Here is a 23,456-nt window from a genome sequence, read left to right on the forward strand (position 1 = left end):
AACATAAACATGTCTGTGTTACATGAACACATGGAGACAGGCCATAGATGCAAACCCATAGGGAATATTGCAGAGGGTCTTGTTTAAAGAACTGAGCTCCAAATCTTCCTTGATACAGAAATTCTTAATTATTAAGATCAGCACACTTGCACTGTACATTTTCCTCTCAAGAAAAAAATAATCACTTAGGCTTTTGGTTGTCTAAAGGCCTATTCTTCCTTTGCCCAGAGACCAACATGTTTGAACACTTTACTCCATGAGCAAATTGAGAGGTTTTCTGTCTTTATTTTGTAACTTATTTACCAAAACCAGGTGAGCCAAGTAAGGGAGCAGGACTCTGTCACCTGCCCGGCATCACCCCAGCTTGCACTTACTTCCTAAGTGCAGGAACCTCTGCATACAAGATGCTGGCCAAGCCTGGCCACCAGCCACAGAGGAGAACTGCAGGAACCCCACCTGACAGACGGGGAGGTTAGTTGAGTGAGAACAAGAAGTTTGCCCAAGATCATCATTCAGTAAAAGACACCAAGATTCAAACTTGAATCTGTCAGGCTCCAAAGTCCACAGTTTTGGATTGTTTTTTTTTACATCTCCAGGATCCCAAGAGTGAATGCACTAGTCCTCCCGCCTTCACCTGAGATTTCTAACACTTTTAAATCCTTGGTCAGAGTTAGCCACCAAGAACAGTATGCTTACAACCACATGTGCTGATAACTTTGAGATGTAATGCTTTTATTCCTTTAAAATGCCCCCCCACACACACTCATGCTTACACAAACACACCCATGTACACAGTTCCCCTCTTGTGACTTCCCCTGTTTCCAGCCTTCTGCCTGACAGATTTCTACTTCCGTAGGTAAGTTGCAGTGGATAGAGAGCCTAGGGTTAGCTCAAGGGGCTGGAGGTTTCGTTTGAAGGTACTCTAGGAGGTCCAGGAGCGCATGGTGGTACAGCCAGGCCTTGTGGAGGCTGGAACAGTGGCTTCCTGGGTCGTGCTCAGGCCAGCTCTGCCCTCCCAAGTGGGCAAAGGCTGTTCTCTACTCTAGCTTTGACATCACTTCTCTTTAGCACTTCCTCAATCTGTTTCTCTTTCAGTTCACAGCTTCACTTTATCGCTATCTTTGCTTTTATTTCTTTCTAGAGCTGAGGCTCATTGCTAAGAGCCAAGTATATGATGCATGGCATTTTTGGTCGAAAGGTGACGCCAGCTAGCCATTGAGATGATATGATTATGTTAAGATTTGCATTCATATGGATATTGGACTCCTGCTGTTCACCTAGGCCGGCTACGGGACTCCTGGAGAGTTCCCATTGGTTGGGGAAGTACAGTAGGAGGGAGTTCCGGGGGAGGAGCGCTCTCTGCGGTTCCGGGAGGAGGCCGCGTGGGTGGATCGAAAATCTTCCCAGGCGCGTACCAGACATTGGCGGCAGTTTCAAAAAATAAAGTTTGTTCCTGCTTGAGTGGCTCGTGATTTTGTGCCCAGCCAGACTGCGGCAGCTCATCCTGAAGATTCTTCCCCCAAGATGAAAAATCTGATTGGATCTTTGTCCTGCCATCCAAAACGAAGCATCTCTATTGGTCGGAGGACTCACAGGCCACCTGATAGTTTTGTGGTCCACTTTGTGGCTTGTCTTTGGCATGGCCAGTGGCCCTGATCCAGACAGGGAGGAAAGTCACCTGACTCAGGACTGTTTTCTGGGTAGAAGGAAGGACCGGGGAGTTTTCTCCCTAAAGACACACTGGCTGACTTAAGGTCTAGTATGGTACATGGGTCGATTAAAGCCCCTCTACTTTTAATTTAGGTATCAGTAAGTGAAAATAAAGGCACAAGTTACTTTTAAATCATATTTTTTAAAAAATAAATAAAATGTAACACATTTTTCACATGGTTTGGAAATTCAAATAGTTTGTTATTTATTCATTTACCATAGCTTATAAGTATAAGGCGGGGAGAAAGTTTTGGTTCAAACAAATAAATTAAAATGGTCCTAGATATGGAGCAGGAACCTGACTAAAAGCTTTGCAGAGATTGTTAAATGCTTTATTACCAACAATAGAGCAATACGCTCCACGAGAATACAAAAATAATGCGAGCCACATAAGTGACTTGGAATTTTCTAGTAACTACATTTAAAAAGACAATGATGAACCAGGCAAGGTGGCACACATCTGTAATTCCGGTGACTTGGGAGGTTGAAGCAGGAGGATCACAAGTTGTAGGTCAGCCTGGGCAACTTAGCAAGACTCTGTCTCAGAATAAAAACTAAAAAGGACTGGGATTGTAACTCAGTGTAATTTCTAGTACCAACAAATACTTTATTAATTAATTTACTTATTTTAATTAGGTCTATATGACAGCAGAATGCATTTTTAGTTTTTAATATAATCCACCATATGCAAATATGAGTTCACAAGTACTCAATATAAAAAAATATTAAAATGACATTTTAACATGTCTTTGAATTGTGGTGTGTTTTACACTTACAGCCTGTTGAATTGGACAACCTACCAGGCATGGTCCTTAAGCCACATTGCTTGTTGTTTAATTAATCAGAAGGGGGGAGATGCTGGGAGCCATTAGCCAAGTAGGTATGACAATTTCCTTGCCAGCGTACCCCATGTTGCTTAGTGGAAGGACTCGTGGAAATAGGACATTTTGCAGTGACATTGCATGTAAGGTGACCTTGCTCAAGGACCAGGGCGGATCCGGGTTTAGGGCGTTCCCGGTTTAGGACAATCCGGGTTTAGGGTGGTTCCAGGTTTAAGGTTATTCCTGCTGGGAATAGGGCGTATCCTGCTGCCTGAGTTCCCCTTGAGTTCTCACCGGATTCAGACAGTATTCTTTGGGAGACAAAAGCCCAGTGTGGGTGGATTTGGGCAGAGAACGTGGATTTCCCCAGAACGTGATGGTAGAGTGCTGGTGTGAGTTCGGGAATAAAGAGTTGCTGTTTGAATCTACAAGCTGTGTGGTGGCTCGTGATTTTGTGCCCAGCCAGACTGCGGCAACAGCCCATTTTCAATTCAGCCTTGCCACATTCCAAGCCTTCATGGCCATATATGACCAGTGATCGTCATATTGGACATGGAGGACTAGAACCTTAAGTTAGTAAATGGCTATCCTACAATTAGCCCACAAAGTGGAACTCCAACTCATCCATTTTCCCCAGTGATGCTGAACACATGTATTTCCCATTTCCTCTGCAAGCTACCCTCTGACTCCAGCCCCTGGGCTCTTTCTCTACCAACTCTGCTCATTCCGCAAATGATCTCAGTGGAGAGGCAGCTGCCTCTGTAGAGTCAAGGGCACATTACTTCTCAGCTTCACCCCGACTTCACCCCTTCAGTGACCTCACACTGTTTCCTTGAAGCTGGCCAAGGTGGGCTTGTTTACACCACGAAACCAACAATATGAATCAGCTATACGGTTGTATACTCCAAATTGGCCAGGACCTGTGTCCTCAGCAGTCAATTCCACGTGCTCTAAGGACAAGAAAGTAAACAATGTGTACTGAAGTGGAATGGGGATCAAAGAGGAAGGATACATAAATATTAAAGAAAAAATAATGGGAAAAGAGAGAGAGAAGTGGAAGGGAAGAAGAACAGAGGCTCCAAAGAAGAAAACAGAAAGAGAGGAGAAAGAATGGGGACCAAGAGAAGTGGAGACAAGCAGGATGCAAGGCAAGAACGGGAAGGACGTGGAGACAGAAGAACAGAGAAAATAAAGGCTCAGGCCGAACAGGGGAGCAGGAGGGAAGAGTGGAGCAGAAGAGGGGGAGCCCTGGGCTTCTCACCCCGCCAGGGGCAGTTTTTCTTATAACCTCATTAATGAGCTTCTTAGCGTTGATCTTAGGGAGAGGTGGAGACCATGTCAGCATGAGGAATTCCCCTTGATTTCCTTGTTTGCCTCCCAGCCACATATCTTTATTTTGATTATAACTGAAAAAAATATATACTGAATCATGCCAAGATATTTTCCAGTACATCCAATGCTCTGCGAGAGCCAGCTTATTCCAGTTCATGAGAGCCCATTTTTAATTTTCAATGACTTTGTGAACCAGTTGTTTAATAAAACCATTATTAAAAATTAAATCATGTTTACTTGCATTTAATAATCCATATTAAAAGCAAAGGAAGTAAGCACTCAGAACTCATCCTTTCCTGGTTATTTAACTATGTTCTTGCTATTGTTACACTCTTGAGATTACCGTCTCTTGGATCCGTCCTGTGGAAGCACTGTAACAGTATGTTCATGCTCATCTCTTTCCAACTCTGTCTTCAATGATGCCACAGTTGCACCTTGAAATTGGCTACAGTGGGAATATTTACATCAAAGATAGTTTTAAAAATAAAGAATCTATTATTAGATATTTACCAGCACACCACTGCATTTGGTGTCATTGATATCTGATTGGTTTTTTTTTTAAGCAGAAAAAAGAAAACAAAGCATTTCTGTAACTTAATGACTCACTTTTTTAAGAGCAATATTTTGGCAGGGATTTATATTATCTCTTACTTTTTGTTAAATTGTTTTTCAGTGTTTACATTATCAATATGTGTGGGATATTGAGGCATGGCTAAAAGCCACATTATACACTTGGATGACAGTCTGTGGTTAGACTTCTTGGTTTTCCTTTGTTAACAAGTGCCTCCTATTTCATTTTTCCCATTTGCCGCACATTCACAAATTGCTCTCAAGTCAAAGTTTTAATAAAACCAAATCTATTAAATAAATGATCACCTCCCTCAAATGACTTTTTGTCATCTCGCTCAAGTAGGTACTGGCTCTGTCTAGGACAGCTGCAGAGCGAACGTCATCGCCCCTCTCCTGGGTTACAGCTTCTGCTCTCTGGATGCATCGCACCTTCTTTCTTGGCTTCTGTCTGTTACAGTGGGGACATAACCTCCAGTATTTCCCAGCAAAGAATGCAAGGTGGTTAACTTGGAGGGAGAATCTGAATGTCATGCCTCACATTTGGTTAATTGGCTCCATATCAAGTTCTAAGCTGCAAATAATTTCCCCATACAGTTTGAAGACATATACATTTATATACGTACAAACATATAGGATGTTTATATATATATAGAAAAAATATATATATAATGTTTATATCTATATAAAGGACATAGATATATACATAGAGACAAATTTAAAGAGATAAATATATATAAAGAGAAATTTATCTGATATTTGCTACCAGTTTACTTTCCAATTTCTTATTTCCCCATTTACAATGTATAATTTATCTATTTGTTCATTTCCTCACTTGATTTAACATAGAGCTATTTCCGGTTTTTAAGCAGCTAAATTTTATTTCTTTTCTGATTTTATTTCATCTCAGAAACTCCAGGACAATCTAAATGGAACATGATGGACAGCTCAGCTCCAGTTCTATAATAAGTGGTTTAAGATAATGAGGATAAGAGTAATGATGATAACAGCAATTAGTAATAAAAACCAGTATGGTTATGGTGACTATCATTTATTGAGCTTTTGCTTTGTGTCTGGTGCTGTTTTGTGGATTTTTAATGTCTCAACTTATTTAACCCTCTTAACAACAATATAAGACAGGTACAGTTATTATTATTTTAATTTTACGTGTAGGATAATAAAGCAGAGAGTTATTTCAGCACCCAAGGTGGAACAGCCAGGACTCAGGCTGTGGGGGTCTGTCTCTGGGATGCATTTCCTACCCAGTGTGTCAGTTTAGAGTGAGAAGAGGACTCTGCATAAGTCCTCTGGACACACTATGCCACGCAGTGTCAGAAACCACTGGTTTCTTACAACCGCCATCTGAAAGAGATACGGTTATTACACCTATTTTTCAAATGAAGGAAAAGAAACTGAGAGGTTAGAGTATTAATCCAAGGACACACTGCTACAGAGAAATGGAGCCAAGATTTAATACCAGAATGCCTGTTTACAGCCCCCATTTATAACTCTATTCTCAGCACTCCCCCACCTCTGGTGGAGACTGAATTTTGATTTCGATTTGTTGATTATAGATTTTCCAAGTACAGAAAAATGTAAAAACAAAACAAACACCAACCAGGGCATGTCATGCTGATGTTTTTGTACATTTTCATCTAGACCTTTTTCTATGCATGTTTTAGCACAGCTGAAACCACAGCATACGTAAGGTTTCATAACCTGGGCTCTTCATTCATATTACAATATAAGCACTAATGTACATTAATAAAAGACTTCCTATAACTTTTTAAAATTGTGATAAAATACCTAACATAAAATTTAACTCTATACAATATTTTAAATGCTTATGAAATCATGTCCTCAAATGAGCACAACACATTCCCCCTTTGGTGGAAGTTTGAAGTTTTTCAAATTTCTCACTCATCAGTGAACCTGCAATTAACATACTCATGAATAATTTCTTTTCCACATTTCAATTTATTTCCTTAGGATAGATTCCTAAAAATGGAATTACCAGATCAAAGAGCATTAATATTTTTAAACCCTCCATATATATTGCCCAAGTACTTTGCTCTCCAGTTATGGCCATATAAAACACACATATAAAATACTTGACTTTCACTAGTATAGCAAGCTGATAAAATGGAAATATGTTATTCTCCAATTTTTGTGGAGGTCCTGTGAGTGAGGTGTGAGAGTAAATGGCTGGTTTGGGGCCTTTTACCGAGCACCTGCCTCTAGCCAATAAAAGAGGTCAGAGAGGCTGAGATGAGTTAAAAACTAGTAGAGAATTTTGGAGCCAAGCTTTGTTGTTCATGAGTCCTTTAAGAAGGGCATGTGGACTGTGCTTCCTCTTAGCTGAATCCTAGGAAGAGGGCTTCACCTGAACCATTTAGAAAGCTCATTGTGTGAATTCTGTAGTTTGGGGACATACTGGACCAATCTTTAATTCATACCTGAAAATCTAAAGGTCATGGCTAGCTACTCTGAGGGTACATTTTGCAAATAATGAAATCAAGGTTTAAGAAGTTTAAGTCTTTGGTTCAAGGTCATCCACATACATGTAATGAAGCCAGAATTAAAACCCAGATCTTCAAATTCAGAGCTTGCATATTTACCCATTCTGTGATACTTCTCATTATCTTTGGAATCTTTCTATTTTCATTATTTTGTATTTATCCATATTTTGACTTGAATTATTTTGACTTGAATTCTTCATTTCCCAACTTGGAATTCTTTGGCAGGAGACCCCACCAACATAATTTCAACCTTGTAGAAACCTCCCTAGACCCGGAAGAGATCAGCTATTCACACGTAGGACTGATCTCAATCCTCAAAATCTTGAGTTTGCTAGATAAACTCAAGCAACTTTAGGCCTCCCTTCAGATATATATTTTAGTCTAACACTGGGGTATGGGTTGAAATGTGTATCCCCAAACCTCAGTATCTCAGAACGTGACCATTTTGGAAATAGGATTGTTGTAGATGCAATTAAGTAAGGTGAGGTTATGGGTCTGGGTCCTGATCCAGCATCATTGATGTCCTTATAAAATGAGGAAATTTGGACACACAGACAGGCATAGAGGGAGGATGGTGTGAAGGGACAGAGGAAGAAAACCTCCAGATACAAGTCCCTTCCCCTTCTCAAAAGGGGCCAGCCTCAGCCATTCCCTGATTTTGGATGTCCAGCCCCTAGAACAATGAATCAATAAATGTCTAAATGTTGCGTAGGTCACCCTTTGTGGTTTCTTGCTACAGCAATCCCTGAAATCTAAGCACAACTGCTTGCTGAGCAGTTGAAACTTGATTGTGAAACCTTGAAGTTCAATACAGGAAGTGCGGTCACCCTAGAGAAAACAGGAAAATCCAGTTATAACAGCAGTTGCAACTCCGTTAGAGTTTTTGTATCTTTAGCATACATTTCATGGTTTGAATGTGCTCCTCACCGTTATGTTTCATAGAAATTTATATGATGTTCCCTAAATCTCTAAGTTTTAGCTCCACAGCTTGATTTAAGACAATTTTGACAATATGATCTTTTTTGTAAAAATTTATTTGGGATTATATGAAAACAGTTATCCAATGGATTTTTTTATTTGTTCTTTTTAGGTATACATGACAGTAGAGTGTATTTTGGCAAATCATACATTCGTGGAGTATAATTTATTTTAATTAGGATCTCATTCTTGTGGTTATACACAATGTGGAGTTTCACTGGTCGAGTATTCATATATGAACATGTGAAAGTGATGTCTGATTCATTCTACAGCCTTTGCTATTTCCATCCCCCCTCCCTTTCCTTCACTCCCCTTTGTCTAATCCAATGAACTTCTATTCTTCCCATCCCTGCCCTTATTATATGTTAGCATCTACATAGGAGAGAGAACATCTGGCCTTTGTTTTGGGGGGGGACTGGCTTATATCACTTAGCATAATACTCTCAATGTAACTTTCCACATTTATATTCTACTGTCATTTTTCATGAACTTCATGACCCAATTAAACTGGGACACCAGTCCCTGCCTTTGCTCTCTGAACCTCTCTGTGTAGAATGGCGTTTCCATAGTGCATCATCACACATTGAACTTTCCAAAGTTAAATTCTTCCTCCAAAACCTGACAGAAAAACCACCATTTTTAAGAAGACTCATTTCAGTTAAGCTAGAAGATTTCTAAACTTCCATTCTGTATTCTTGTTATTTTTTTATTTTAGTTACTCAGATATATATAGGGTCCTCTGATTCACTGTAAGTTCCAATTATTTGGGTACCCCCCAATCTCCTCTCGTAAAAGGGGAAACTGAGACAAGAACTTTATGTACAGATTGTTTGGAGAAGTAATGTCAGAGCTCAAGAGCGAGAGGACTGAGAAGGGTAAAACAAAGAAAAGAAATTCAGCCCAGAGGGAATCACACACTGGTCTTCCCTATGGGTGAGTATGACTCAGTGCTATTGGAGACAGTTCAGGAAACAGTATAGACTATGTCCCAGTCTTTAACCCAAGAATAGAGGAGTATTTTTCTAGTGGCTCCCACCCTGTGGTGGTCAAGGATTGCCTTCAAATGATGTATTTCACTTACAGGTTTGGGGATGTGTAAGAATAGTTGAACAAGATTCCACAACCATCTCTCATGTAGCTGTATTAGTGAAGCCATGGGGCATGAGGTGAGAGATGTGGTGCAGTTATGACAAGATGCTGTCAGTTACACTTGCCCCGAGCTGGCTGATGGATTGAAAAGGACATGTGATAAATATAAAAGGATATGTGATAAACATAAGAGGATATGTGATAAATATAAAAAATACATAGTCTGGGGCCGCAGCTCAGTGGTAGAGCATTTGCCTCCATGTGTGAGGCACTGGGTTCGATCCTCAGCATCACATAAAAATAAAGAAATAAATAAAGATATTGTGTCCATCTACAACTAAAAAAATACATGGCATAGCCCATTCTGTGTACTGCCCTATCTGCTTAATAGTTCTCCAAAGATAGGTGTGGAGAGTGGGGATTTGACTTGTGGTCTGATGGCCTCAGGGCTGTGGTTGTGCTGGGAACTTCCTGTGTGAAGGTGCAGGTCAAGTGGCCCGGTTGCTATGGTGATGCCGGCCTGAGGAAACTGTGCAAAGGTGCAGAGTTACATCAGTTGGGATTTTGAGCTTAGGCACCAGGTCCTGGGGATAGAGAATTCTGAGCACCACAAGATAATCCTAATGTCTCACCAGTTCTGCATCCTTCAAATTGCCCACTTTGCTGAAACTTTCCCACAAATATACCCACCTGGCCCCAGCTTTTTCTTCCTCTATGTCTGTCTGCCTGTCTTTTTTTGGGGGGGGGACATTTATGGGAGTTATCGGGGATTGAACCCAGGAGCACTAAACCACTGAGCTACATCCTCAGCCCTATTTTGTATTTTATTTAGAGACAGGGTCTCACTGAGTTGCTTAGGGCTTCGCTAAGTTGCTGAGGCTGGCTTTGAACTCACCATCCTCCTGCCTAAGTCTCCCGAGCCACTGGGATTACAGGCGTGTGCCACCACACCTGGCTCTGTCTTTTCTTTATCCCCTATCACCTCCACTGGTGTTTCCCAGAATTAAAGGGTGCAGCTGAGAGCTGGGGCCAGAGCATATAGGAGTGCTGTGTACACTACACCTCAACTACATTCTTCCTTCTGGTCAAAGGAGAAAGGTTTTTGTGCATATTAGTTTATGCAACTAGAATCTCAGCAAGAGCTCCAGACACAGGAAACCAGATTTGGAATTTCCATCTGAACCAAGGTGGAATACTATCTTGGTTTGCATTCCCACAGAAGCAGGCTCTTGCTAGGTGTGGTGGTGCACACCTGTAATCCCAGCAACTTGGAAGGCTGAGATGGGAGGATCACAAGATCGAGGCCAACCTTGGCAAATTAGCAAGGACTTAAGTAACCTGGCAACACCTTGTCCCAAAATAAAAAATAAAATGGGCTGGGAATATTACTCAGTAGTAAAATGCCCCTGGTTTCAATCCCTGGTACCAAAAGGAAGAAGGAGAAGGAGAAGGAGAAGGAGAAGGAGAAGGAGGGGAGGGGAAGAAAGGGGAGGGGAGGGGGACATGGAGGAAGAGGGGGAAGGAGAGGGAGAAGGAGCAGGAGAGGAGAAGAAGAAGACCCTTAGAGAAGGATGCAACAGCTCCCAGGAAACATCCATACAAGAATGAGAAAATCAGAAAAAAAGTAAAAGAGCACTCTGTTGGGGGCTGGGGATGTGGCTCAAGCGGTAGCACGCTCGCCTGGCATGCGTGCGGCCAGGGTTCGAGCCTCAGCACCACATACAAAGATGTTGTGTCCGCCGAAAACTAAAAAATAAAAAATAAAATAAATATTTAAAAAAAGAGCACTCTGTTAAACCATTTCTACTGTGGACAATCAGAATCTTATCCCATTTGGGAAAATCAGAAAGAGTATAAAGTACACCCCAGATTTATCTCCAAAAATGGAAGAGAAAAATTGGAGTATTTATCCATCAATTCTCTTTCTGACATTGGTTGAAGGCTGCTTCTAAGAACCCTACAGCTTTTCTGAATTGCCCTTTTTGTGAGCCTCTTGGTCTGGGGGAAAAAAAAAAGCCAAAAAAACCTCAGGCATAGAGTCTCTGGCATTAGCAATGAGCAGCCTTCAAGATGAAAAGGCAAATGCTGAGTAGAAACTCAGAGGGCACCAACAGCTGCAGAAATTTGCTGTAGGAACCCAGTTATAGGTAGGTAGGTCATGGAGTTTTCTAATATTGATCTCAGCACACAGAAATACATCACTGAAGAGAAACAAATGCTCCTCTTGATTTCATGATAAATTCAATGAATGTAGTTATAGAAAAAAGATGAATCAAATTTAACATTAAATCAATTTAATTGAAATTATATCATTTCATTAATTTTTATTGCCACATAAAAATGATGAACAGAGGCCTTGAAATTACACATTATTAACTACATCGTGAAGTTAAATTCCTGTTTAGATTTATGTTGATACAAAATAAAGTCGTTGTTGGAACTTCCAAAAACAGCAACTTTGAGAAGAGAAATATTTTCAGCTCTGTGTGTGATTTATTTCTTTTCCTTGAGCCATCAACTTAATGCGAATGGCTGCTCTTAAGTTTGCCCAAAAAAGTCCATGTTTGCTCTTTTCCATGGGCCATTCCAAATAAGTTCTTTGTGCCATAAGAGTTCTGAGCTTGTGGTAGTTGCTAGGAATGGAGTACTGTGGAATGGGTTCTAGCAAGATCAGAATTAGGTTATCAAAAGCTTTATGGAAGAGATTGTGGTGGGCAAAGTACAGCTCATAATGGCACCACTCACTCTGGACAAAGTTGGGGGACAAAACAAAGATGGACTTGTAGCTCTTCTCAATGCAACTTATGATATTTTCCACAATGCTCTTGCCAGGAACAAAGTTTCTTTCATGGAGACAGATCCGGATATCTTCTTTTTCTAGGTTTGGGAGTAATTCACTCTTCACCCAGGCAGAATCATGCCCGCTGTATGAAATAAAAGCATGGAACTGGAGAGTGCTTTGGAGTTCTTCCAAGGGGACGTTCCTAGTCCTGTGCCGAGTCTGGGCCCACTGACACACCATCCTGAGATACCAGGGCAGATCCAAGTAGAGGCAGAGGACGGTAACAGAACCAGCTAAGACCAGCACCACGACCCCAATGGTGACAATCAGCAGACCTGTGTTACAGGATAATGGAGACACATGGAAGTCCTTTAGTGGGGTTCCCTTATAGCTTTCTGGGTAGTCACACTTATAAGCATCAGGCCAGCCCTCTACCACTTCACTTGGTAGTTGGCCTATATGTTGGATGAAGTCTCTGAGCTCACATGTGCATTGGAATGGGTTGCTCCCTGCTTGTATTGATTTAATCTTCTGGCAGCTCTGGAAGAAATCAGCTGATGGGTGGGAAATAGAATTATGGTCAATGATCAGTACAGAGAGGCTGCTGAAGGTACCACATCCGGGAAGGTCAGCTAAAGAATTGAATGCTACGTTGAGTTCTTGCAAAGCTTCCAGATGGGTGACATCTTTAGGGATGTTCATGATTCTGTTATTGTGAAGATCAAGTACCTTGACCTTGGGAGGCAAACAGCTGAAAACTGAGTCAGTAAGTATATTTGAAGACATATTTAAACTTAATAAACTTTTAGTCCAAGAGCATGTCTTCTCATCTTCTTCATACCTTAAAGAATTCTGGCTAACATCCAATTGTTGCAGAGACTTCATCTCTGCAGTCATATGAATTATGTTTGCAAGTTTTTTTAATTGATTCATTTGTAAACTAAGTGTTTTCAACTCAATTAAGTTTCCACAATCTTTAAAAACCATGTCGGTTAAGAGATTATTGGAAAAATCCAAATGCAGAAATGGGCTAATTTGGGATGGGCAAAGCATATGGATCATGTGGGTACCAGACACTGTAACGTTCTGGATATTCATATTTGAAAAGATCTTATAGATGTTACTTTGTGGGAAATTGAAGACATCACTGACAACTTGGTGTATCGACAAGGCCTTCAGAGAAGTGTGAGAATAATTAAAATTCCTCAAGTCAAGTCGATCTTGTAGTTTCACATTTGATATGGAAAAATATTCTATGGTTGTTGGCCAAACCGATTGGAGGATATTAATGAATGAATTCCAAGTTGTTTCAATGTTGTTCAAGGTAAGATTCAATAGCCTTGGATTGTTTTGAAGTTTTACCAAAGCACTTAGGAAATAAGAACACTCATTGTCTAGCACACATTTGATATTAGACAGTTCCAAACTTATCGCAGTGCTTACTGACATATCCAAAATAAAATGGAATACCTTTTTCACAGGGAAAACAATATGCAGACTGTCTGTGTTAAAGTCCTGAAGACTCTCAGGATCTTCTTTTTCCCCATAAGTCTCTCCTAAAACTAGCAAAATCTTACTGATATTCAAATGAGCAATTGGCTGCACACGAGATTTTTCTAACTGTGTAGCACTCAATCCCAGAAATTTTAGCTGAGACATGCTGCCAAACTCTTTGCATATGGGCAGTGCTTCAAACATATTAAATGAAAGGTCTAAGTGCTTGAAGTTCACTGCAGGGTGGCAAGATATCGTCCTCAACTTGTTGTGGGACAAATCCAAGTACTCCAATTCCTGGTTGAATCTGAAAACACTGATATCAAGATACTGGATTCTATTGTGAGAAATTATCAAAATCCTGAGCTTTGACAGTGATAGGATGTCAGAAGTCTGAAGCTCAGATATATAGTTTTGTGAGACATCTAAGGTTGTTGTTTCAAGAGAGAGTTCCTTGGGAATGTGGGTGAGGCCTGTGTTTGACCTGTCAACTAAAAATTCACTTTCGTCAGATAGTTGGATTTTGATCTTCACCACTAACACCAAGATGATAACAAATCGGAAGAGACTAGAATTCTTTCCAGTCATTTTGTAACACTTTCCTGGTGTAGTTACTATTCTTCAGGGCATCTTGACACAGGTACAGATCCTAAGGGGAAAAATCCATATGAAATGATTATCTCAAATTAAGCATAGCTGACATTAAACATGCTTATTAGAGACTTATAAAATGAAAGCTACACTTGTTAGGGTTATAAAACCTAAAATCAGGAAGATAAATGATTATGTGAATTCTAACCAAATAACTAAGAATGGATGGTGTAATGGTTGAAGGGTGGTTTCTCTCAAAAGGTATATCTACCTCCTAATCCCCAGAAATCATGAATGTTGCCTTATTTAGAAAAATAGATTTTTGCAGAAATAAAGTTAAAGTCCTTGAGATTGGGGATTGTTCTGGATTATACAGATGCTTAGTAAATCCAATGATAAGTGTCCCTATAAGAAAGAGGCAGAGAGGTATTTGACAGAGACACCAAGCAGAGGACCACATGAAGGCAGGCAGTGGCTGGAGTAATGTAGCCACAGGCTAGGAATACCTGTAGCCTAGGTGCTGCAGGAGATTCTAGAGATGCTTTAGCCCTGCCAACACCTAGATAATGTACTTTCAGCCTCCAGGACTATGAGAGGATAAGTTTCTATGTGCTTATCATAATTTGTTACAGCAGCTGTAGGAATATAAAAGATGGTTCATCTAAAAGATGGTTCTGGCCCTGACCCTTCCAAGCTCATTTAGAACTGAGGCTAAGATTCATCTGGTACCTTAGACATGAAAGGGTAGTGTCTCCCCAGGACTTTTTTGAGAGTCCCCCATATGACTGGATTAGGACTGTTCTTGCATTATCTTCTATTATTGACATGCAGTTTGGGCTAACATTTGTCTTGTTCAAAAGCTAATTAAATCATAACAAAAGGTCTTTTAGAAGGTGCATTCACTGAAAACTACAGAACACTCAAAAAAGAAATTAAAGAAGACCTTAGAAGACAAAAAGATCTCCCATGTTCTTGGATAGGCAGAATTAACTTTATCAAAATGGCCATACTACCAAAAGCACTGCACAGATTTAATGCAATTTCTTTAAAAATTCTAATGATGTTCTTCATAGAAATAGAAAAAGCAGTCATGAAATTTATTTGGAAAAATAAGAGCCCAGAATAGCCAAAACATCCTTAGTGAGAAAAGCAGGAGGCATCACAACACCAGATTTTAAATTATACTATAGACTTATAGTAATAAAAACAGCATGGTATTGGCACCAAAACAGGCTTGAATAGAAGAATAGAAGATACAGAGACAAACCCACATAAATACAGTTAACTCATACTAGACAAAGGCACCAGAAACATGCAATGGAGAAGATAGCCTCTTCACCAAATAGTGCTGGGAAAACTGGAAATCCACATGTAGCAGAATGAAATTTAACCCCTATCTCTCACCCTGAATAAAACTCAGCTCAGAGTAGTCAAGTGGTCTAGGCATTAGACCAGAGACCCTTCACCTACTAACAGAAAAAGTAGGCTCAATCTCCATCATGGGCTTAGGAACCAACTTCCTCAACAAGACTCCTAAAGCACAAGAAGTAAAATAAAAAAAATCAATAAATGGAATGGTATCAAACTAAAAAGCTTCTTCACAGAAAAGGAAATAATCAAGAATGTGAAGAGAGAAAGTACAGAATGGGAGAAAATCTTTGCCACCTGAATCTCAGTGACAGCATTAATCTCCAGGATATATAAAGAACTCAAAAAACTTAACACCCCCAAAAACACAAATAACCCAATCAATAAATTGGCAAAGGAACAGAACAGGCACTTCACAAAGAAGAAATACGTTCAGTCAACAAAGATATGAAAAAATGCTCAACATCTCTAGCACTTAGAGAAACGCAAATTAAAACTACACAGAGATTTTATCTCACTCCAGTCAGAATAGCAATTATCAAGTATACAAGTAACAATAAATATCGGCAAGGTTGTGGGGGGAAAGGTACACTCATACATTGCTGGTGGGACTGCAAATTGGTGCAACCACTCTGGAAAGCAGTCTGGAGATTCCTCAGAACACCAGGAATGGAACCACCATTTGAATCAGTTATCCCATTCCTTGGTATATGCCCAAAGGACAAGAATGGGATCCTAATTAGAGTAAGGTGTACTCCATATGTGTATAATATGTCGAAATACACCCTACTGTCATGTATATCTAAAAAAGAACAATTTTTTTAAAGACAAAAAAAGAAGATCTATTCATTCATCTATTTTTTACCTATTGGCCATGCTTTAGGAACTAGAGACAGAGCAGTGAACAAGACAAGTCCTATTTCTCAAGGAGCTAATTATCTGATGGGGAGACAGAAAATAAAGAAATGACTAACCTTGATTTCATGTAGTGATAAGTGCAACGTAGAAAACTGAAGCAGTGTGAATTGTAAGTATGACATGGTGCTTGGTGGGATATTTTTGATTGGCTCATTGGAGAAGGCCTTTTTGAGATGAGTCTGAGATAAAAATCAGAATCAAGTGAAAGATTCACTGTGGAAAAACCTGGGGGTGGGGCATTTCTGGCAAAGGTCCTGAGATGGAATTGAAGTTGGCTTGTCTCAGGAACAGCGAGGAGATTACATTAGCACAGTCAACGGGAGCAAAGGTAAGAGGAAGCCAAGATCACACCAGGCCTTAGAGATCATTGCAAGCAGTCAGGGTTCTAGCTGGAGAGAGCCAAGGGCAGGGAGCCCTGGGAGGTTCTGAGGAATGGAGTTGTTTCCTTCTCACTCTGTTTTTCCTTCATTGAGTATGTATTTTTCCCAATGAAGTGGACATTGTCTTAGGTTGTGCCTGTTGCACTAGTTATCAACCCAGGTGGCTCGGATGCCATTTTGTCATCATCATTCCAGTGACACATGGTATCAGAGGGAGCTGCCTTGGGATGAACCCTGGAGAGTGATACGCCTCTCGCCCCAGAAACCCTTCCAGCTGGGGCCGCACAGCCACACGGCTCTCAGAGAACGTATTCAAAATCCCTGGGAACAGCACTGATGAGCAGGCCAGGAGCACCAGCAAAGATTCCTCCTCCCACGTCCCTTCCCTTATCTCAGCTGGTGCAGAAGGACTTAAATAATCCAACTCCCAGAAACAACCTGGTGTCAAAAGTTCCCCAAGTTAGACATGCAAACTGAACTGATTTGCAGAGCTTGCCTGGGACTTACCCTTTGGTAGGAATGTCCAAAGGTACCTTAGTTATCCTCATTTCTTCCAACACAGAGGAAGGCCCCTCTTAATTGCATTCACAAAGACTGAGCAAGAAAGATGAGACAAATATTTAAGTTCGTGTTAAAAGTGAAGGTGGTCTTTTTATGGCACTGATTATATTTGGTGGAAAGGCCCAGAAATTTCCCAAAATATTCCTTCACAACTTCCTAAAAGATTTAACTGGATGAAATTGTCTGTCCCCAAGTATTTAATAAAAGCATAGTTTCCTATCTAGCTAAATTAATTGACTCAAATATCATTAGATAAATTAATTGACTCAACACCCAGTCCTCATTTTGCTCTGTCATTTAAAATCATCGATTATTTTTGTTTTTTTTTAATTGTTGTATGTTAATTACATTGACTAGTGGGTTTCATTATGGCATATTCTTACCTACACATACAGTTTTTGATCAGTCTTACCCCCCACCATACCCCCTCTTTCCCTTTCCTCTTCCTTCCCAGTGACTTCCTTCCTCTACCCTTAGATAGCCCTTCTATTTTCATGAGACCCTTTTTTCTCCTTTTTTTCTCTCTAGCTTCCACATGAGAGAAAAACATGACATTTTTATTTCATGCTTTCTTGGCTTATTTTGCTTAACGTGATGTCTTCAAATTCCATCCATTTTCCTATAAATAATATAATTTCATTCTTCTTTGTGGCTGAATAAAGCTCCGTTTTGTGTGTGTGTGTGTGTGTGTGTGTATGATGATTTTATGTGATGATTTATATGGTATATATATATAGAGAGAGAATCATTATTTTGAAGTACTCAGTTGACACAACCATTTGTAATTTCCATAATTAAGAAATCTAAGTATTGCACACATAAAGAACTGATTTTAGACATTTACAGGATCTATAAATTTCATATACCAAACTTGCTCAACTCAATGAAAATCCATGTTTCAATTCTCTAGAGTAAACAAAATATTTTTTGCTCAAAGTCTGAATGGCAGTCACTAACATTCATCTATATTAGAAGCTCAAAATTATTTTACTACCAAATAAAATGATTACTTACTGAATTGAACAGTTAAAGGAAGCTTTAATTTAAAAGAATAAGAACCTTCAGGTTTGTTTATGTCTTTTTTTGTGTGTGTGATTATGGTAGGTGTAGCCTCACGTCAGATGATTCAGGGAAGCAATACATTTGAATCTCCTTGGTTTGGAGACTTTGGTGGCATTAAGTTGGTATTTCAGTGATCCTCGTGTATACTTCTCAAACAATCTGGCCCTGAAGTTCAGTCCTGCAAATACATAGCACCAGTCTTCTCTGCACCAAATCAACTAGCTATGAACCACAGGATAAAAGGATGGCAACCAGTTCAAGAGATTTTCTGCTTGGTTTCCATGTGGTTTTGCGAACCTTTGCTTTTTGTGGAGAAGATGGAATCACTTTCAGTTCTTTAGAGCAAACTGCAGATGACCTTAAAAACATTTTCAAAACCTACAATTCCCCCTGACCTCTAGCTCTCCAGAACAGTTTCAGTGTTCTCAGAAAAAGAATGGGGACAACCCCAAATAAAAACTAAAATAAACCTGCCAATTCCAACAGAGGAGCTGGAGATGCCTCCAGGAGAGACATGCATATCCTACGCTAGCCTGTTTGTTTTTATCTTTTTCCTTTTAATTAGTATAACGAAACAGCAAAGGCAGGCTACTTAAGAAAAGAGGTTGATTTGGACTCACAGTACTGGTCCAAATAAAGGGGCTGCATCTGGTGATGATCTTCTTGCTGGCAGTCCCAGCGCAGTGCAGGCATCTCATGGCACCTGTGTGTGTGTGTCTTCTGGTCTTTCTCTCTCTTCTTATAAAGACTCAATCATGAAACCCACCCTAATAAATTTACCTAATCCTCACCCCCTTCCAAAGGCCCCACCTCTAAATCCCAGAATCAGTTTGAGTTTCCACCCATTCAACACCTCACCGTAGGGATTAAATTCCAAGATGTGAACCCTTGGAGGAACACACTCTAACCAGACGCAAACCATCACATGTCCCATTTTCCTGAACATTTTCAATGCAAAGACTGTGGATGGAGGGGGACAAGGGGAAGGGTAATGTCATCTAAAATTTAAAAATGAGCAGTTCTGAAAGAAAGCCAGAAAACCTCTGTGACCCAAATGTTTATCTTCCTACTTAAAAAATCTCTCTTGAAAGCAAATCACACATGAAGTATTATCCAGCAAAATAAATTTTTTTCTCTGATTTAGGATTAGGAGCTGATAAACAAATGCTAGTTCAAACCACACAATAAGTATATATATGAAATATAACCCAGGGCTTAGAGACTTCTGCAATTTCTACACCCAGTAACTAGCTACACCATTATTTTCTTTTGTGGAATAAAATAAGATGTTGCTTACCAAGACAACCTGCCAGTCTGTTCTGTTTGGCAGCCTTTAAGAAATTCAAGTAACTTCCGTGAACTTTTATTTCATTGGCAACCAGATTCAGTGTTGAAAAAAAAGACAAGAAAGCTCTTTTATGCCATCTACTGAAGTCCACTGGGATTACATATCGCAGTAAGAATGAACTTTTCTCCTTTTCATAGGGTCTGTGGGCCAATTAATAGAACTGTGCTCAAAGAGAATCATGTCCCTTCACTACAGTCAGCTCACTTCTGTTGACACCAACAAAGTGAAGGAGGCGATGTTAATAATTCATAGATTTTTTAAGGCTGAATTCAAAAAGCCTATTCCAGTGGTGTGCTGGGAGAGGCAGGGGTGTGGGGTTGGGTGTGTTTCAGCTGCTTTGCTCTTCTTCTAGCTTTTTGGTTTGTTTGTTTTGGAGGTACAGGGGATGAAACCCAGGGGCTCTCTACCACTGAGCTACATCTCCAGCCCTTTTTATATTGATTTTGAAACAGGGTCTTGCTAAATTGCTGAGGCTGCCTTCAAACTTGCAATCCTCCTGCCTCAGCCTCCCAAGAAGCTGGGATTACAGGCATGCGCCACCACATCCGGCTTCCTCTGGCTTTTTGATCAATGCACTACCTCAGTGACTGACAGCAGAAAGAGCAAGGGTCAAGATTAAAGTATTACTGCAATACATCCATAAAGAGGGAAGCTAATTCATATGCTATGGAATGGATGATAATCATGTTTGTGGGAAGCCATTCTCGCACGTGATTGGGCACCTCCCTGATTGGGTGTGAGGTGTTCTGGCTAAACTGTGTCGAACTAATCCCCACCCTCTCTAGGTGTGAGAGCCCTTCCGTGTGGGGGTGTGACTGACCATTGACCCTGAGACCAATCACTGACCCTGACCTTGGAATGCTGTCCCCCTCGACCTTCATTGGATGGAATTTTTCCCTGAATTTCTTGTTCCCCAGTAAAAGACCATCCTCTGGCGTGCTCTCTCTCTCTCTCTCTGCTGCTAGTCCTGAGTAAGCCTTGCTGCCCCACCGGGTGGTTCGAGGCAGGAGCCAGAGGGAGGGCCGTCTCAGACCTGGTCAAAGAAAAAGGTAATTGAGTCTTGTGTGTTTATTTTGATCTCACTAATATGAACCTCTTGTATGAAGCCAGCATGCTGGTCACGCGGCTGAATATGTTTTCTTTAAAAATTTTTGTAGTTGTAGATGGACAGCAGGCCTTTATTATATTTGTTTATTTATTTTTTTGTATGCAGTGCTGAGGTTTGAACCCAGTGCCTCACACGTGCCAGGCAAGCATTCTACCACTGAGCCACAACCCCAGCGCAATCATATATTTTTTGACCAATTGGTTTTTAGATCCAAGTTGGTGCTAATTTTTTTTCCATTGATATTTCCCAGCTTTTTGAAAAATATGATTTTTAAACACTGTGTCAAAAACATACCAAGACTCTCTTTTTCCAGATAAGGGCCAAGATACTTCCTTGGGGTTGTTGTATCAGCAATCTCAAGTGAGGCATTCTGATGGCTCCGCTCTTGTCTTTTAAACCAACAACAACAAAAATGGCAAAACCACACATGGGCAAATAAAGCTGAGGGATGCCAACCATCTGCCTCTGCACTTGACGTCCCGTCAATGTCTGATGTGGGAGGACAGGACGCCTTCTTTATCTCCCTCCACAGCTTTCCCCTGGAGTCAGCCTTTCTGCCACGCGGAGGACCAGGTTCGAGTCCCTAAAGCAAGGACTGTGGACTTCTTTTTGATTTATAATACAGTCTCTCTCCCTCTGCACCCCTCCTCATCTTAGAATTTAACAGGAAAAAATGATTTACAAATTTATTTCAGAAACTAAAAGAATGAATCTCCCACTTGCTCATGCACCATTTCTTCACTTAAATCTGTCACTGGAGACAAGGGCGGTGTTTGACTAAGAATTCCGGACCTGGCTCACCCTGACTCTGAACCCAGGAAGCAAGTGGGATGCCAGGTGCAACTCCTCAGCGTTTGTCAGGTCTTGCCTCTCCTCTCAAGTCCTCCAGCTCTCGGGGCTGCCCACCTGTCTCCTTGTCCTCTCCGATCCTTGAGCAGACGCACACTGTGATCATGCATATCCGTGATCAGACAGCCACACCCCCAGGAAAGCTCTCATTCTCAGAGAATATGGCTTCTTTCTCGACTTTCTCATATTTCATTTAACTCAATATAACCAACATATTTTTTAAACATGTGAGCAATACAAAACATTACTCTAATGAGATTTTTTTTTTTTTTAATTCTAGGTCTTCAAAAGTCAGTGGGTATTCAACACATCTCAATTGGGTTACCCACATTTCAGGTTCACCATGATCCCCTGTGACTAAAGGCTTCCATCTTGGACAGCACAGGTCTAGTGGAGGTATCACAGCCATGCACAAAGTCCAAGTCCAGTTAACAGCAGCCTGAAGAGCTCTTTCGAAATGAAGATCTCCTACTTATAGTCTAGGCAATCCCATACTTCTTTCCACAGCAATTTCTCTGACCACCTTTATCCCATACCCAGACATTTCTTATAGAATCCAGGGTAGTATAAACAGTCTGTCAATTCAATGTAAATTATAGTTAGTTTTTTTTTTTAGCTTTATTGAAATATATTCACATACTATAAAAATTTACAAACTTATAGGTGTAAAAATGAATGGCTTTAGGTGCAATCACAGAGTTGTGAAACCACCCCCCACAATCAATTTAGAACATTCTCATCACCTTAGAAAATAGCATTACATCCCTTCGCCCTCACTCTCCACTCCGGAAACCACTCCTCTACTCCATAGATGGTACTAATCTCTATAGATTTGTATATAACATGTGCACTTTATGATCAACTTCTTTCACGTAGCTTTGGGTTTTCATGGTTCATCCATGTTGTAACATGCACCGGCATTTCACCTTCTTTATTACCAAATAATTTTCTGTTGTGTAGATATGCCATATTTTATTTACCCATTCCTCAGTTGATGGACACTATGGTTTTTATGAGTAATGCTGCTATAAACATTTATGTACAAGTTTTTTCATTGACATATTTTCTCAGGCATATACCTAGGAGAGGAACCAATGCATAAATCGGGGATTCTACAGTTAGCCATATGAGGAATTGCCAGAACATTTGAAAACATCTGTGCCATTTTACCTTCCCACCCACAGTATGTAAGGGTTCCAATTTCTCCACAACCTTGCTGATATTTTCTTGTCATCTCTCTTGTATTATAGCCATCCTATCAAGTATGAAGTGGTATCTCATCGTGATTCTGACTTGCATTTCCCTGATCAATATGATGTTGAGCATCTTCTTCCACACTGGGGATCAAATCCAGGGATCACAACACCACGCTGTATCCCGATCCTTGAGACAGGGTCTCACTGAGTTGCCTAGGCTGGACTTGAACTTGCAATCCTCCTGCCTTAGCTTCCCAAGTAGCTGGGACTACAGACTTGCAACACCATGCATATACCTAAAATGATACAAAATGAAGGTACAGATGCCAAGCTTTATTCTGCTTTCAGTCATCCATTGGGCATCTGCAGAACTAAGTAGAGTCAGTGCTTTTAGCAAAAGCAGCTTCTCTAAGTCCCTATTACACTTTTGCCACAAAGGTGTGGATGGTTTCTTAATCAATAAGCACAGTATCATAATTTGTGAGGTTCTTCTCACAGTGGGGTTAGTGTTCCCATCATGTGCATAGCATGTTCCTTTCTTTCTGTTATTCAGTTTTCCACCATTATAGTGAAATGCCTGAGATAATTAACTTATAAAGACAAAAGGTTTACTTTGGCTCCCAGTTCTGGAGATTCCAGTCCAAGACCAGGCAGATCCATTGCTTTGGACCTCTGGTGGTGTGCCAGATGGCAATGACAGTGAGTGTATGGTGGAACAAAAAATGCCCACCTCATGAGCCAGAAAAGAGAGAAAGAGGAAAAGGCTAATTTCCCACAATCCAC

At 40.5% G+C, this 23,456-nt stretch overlaps 1 protein-coding gene across 13 annotated transcripts in view; it reads right to left on the reverse strand.

The window, feature by feature from the left end:
- Window positions 1-11,293: 11,293 nt before the first annotated feature.
- Window positions 11,294-23,456, reverse strand: part of Tlr1 (toll like receptor 1) — a 48,682-nt gene continuing 36,519 nt past the window's right edge. For 2 of the 13 annotated variants that reach the window (XM_048784338.1, XM_048784337.1), the window contains exon 2: window positions 11,294-13,941. In XM_048784338.1, the coding sequence (XP_048640295.1) occupies window positions 11,493-13,880 (2,388 nt within the window). In that variant the 5' untranslated portion in view covers window positions 13,881-13,941 and the 3' untranslated portion in view covers window positions 11,294-11,492. The other 11 variants (XM_048784335.1, XM_015482027.2, XM_048784332.1 and 8 more) reach the window with 11 other exon arrangements.

This window comes from Marmota marmota, unplaced genomic scaffold (assembly GCF_001458135.2).
Source record: "Marmota marmota marmota unplaced genomic scaffold, marMar, whole genome shotgun sequence".
NCBI lineage: Eukaryota > Metazoa > Chordata > Mammalia > Rodentia > Sciuridae > Marmota > Marmota marmota.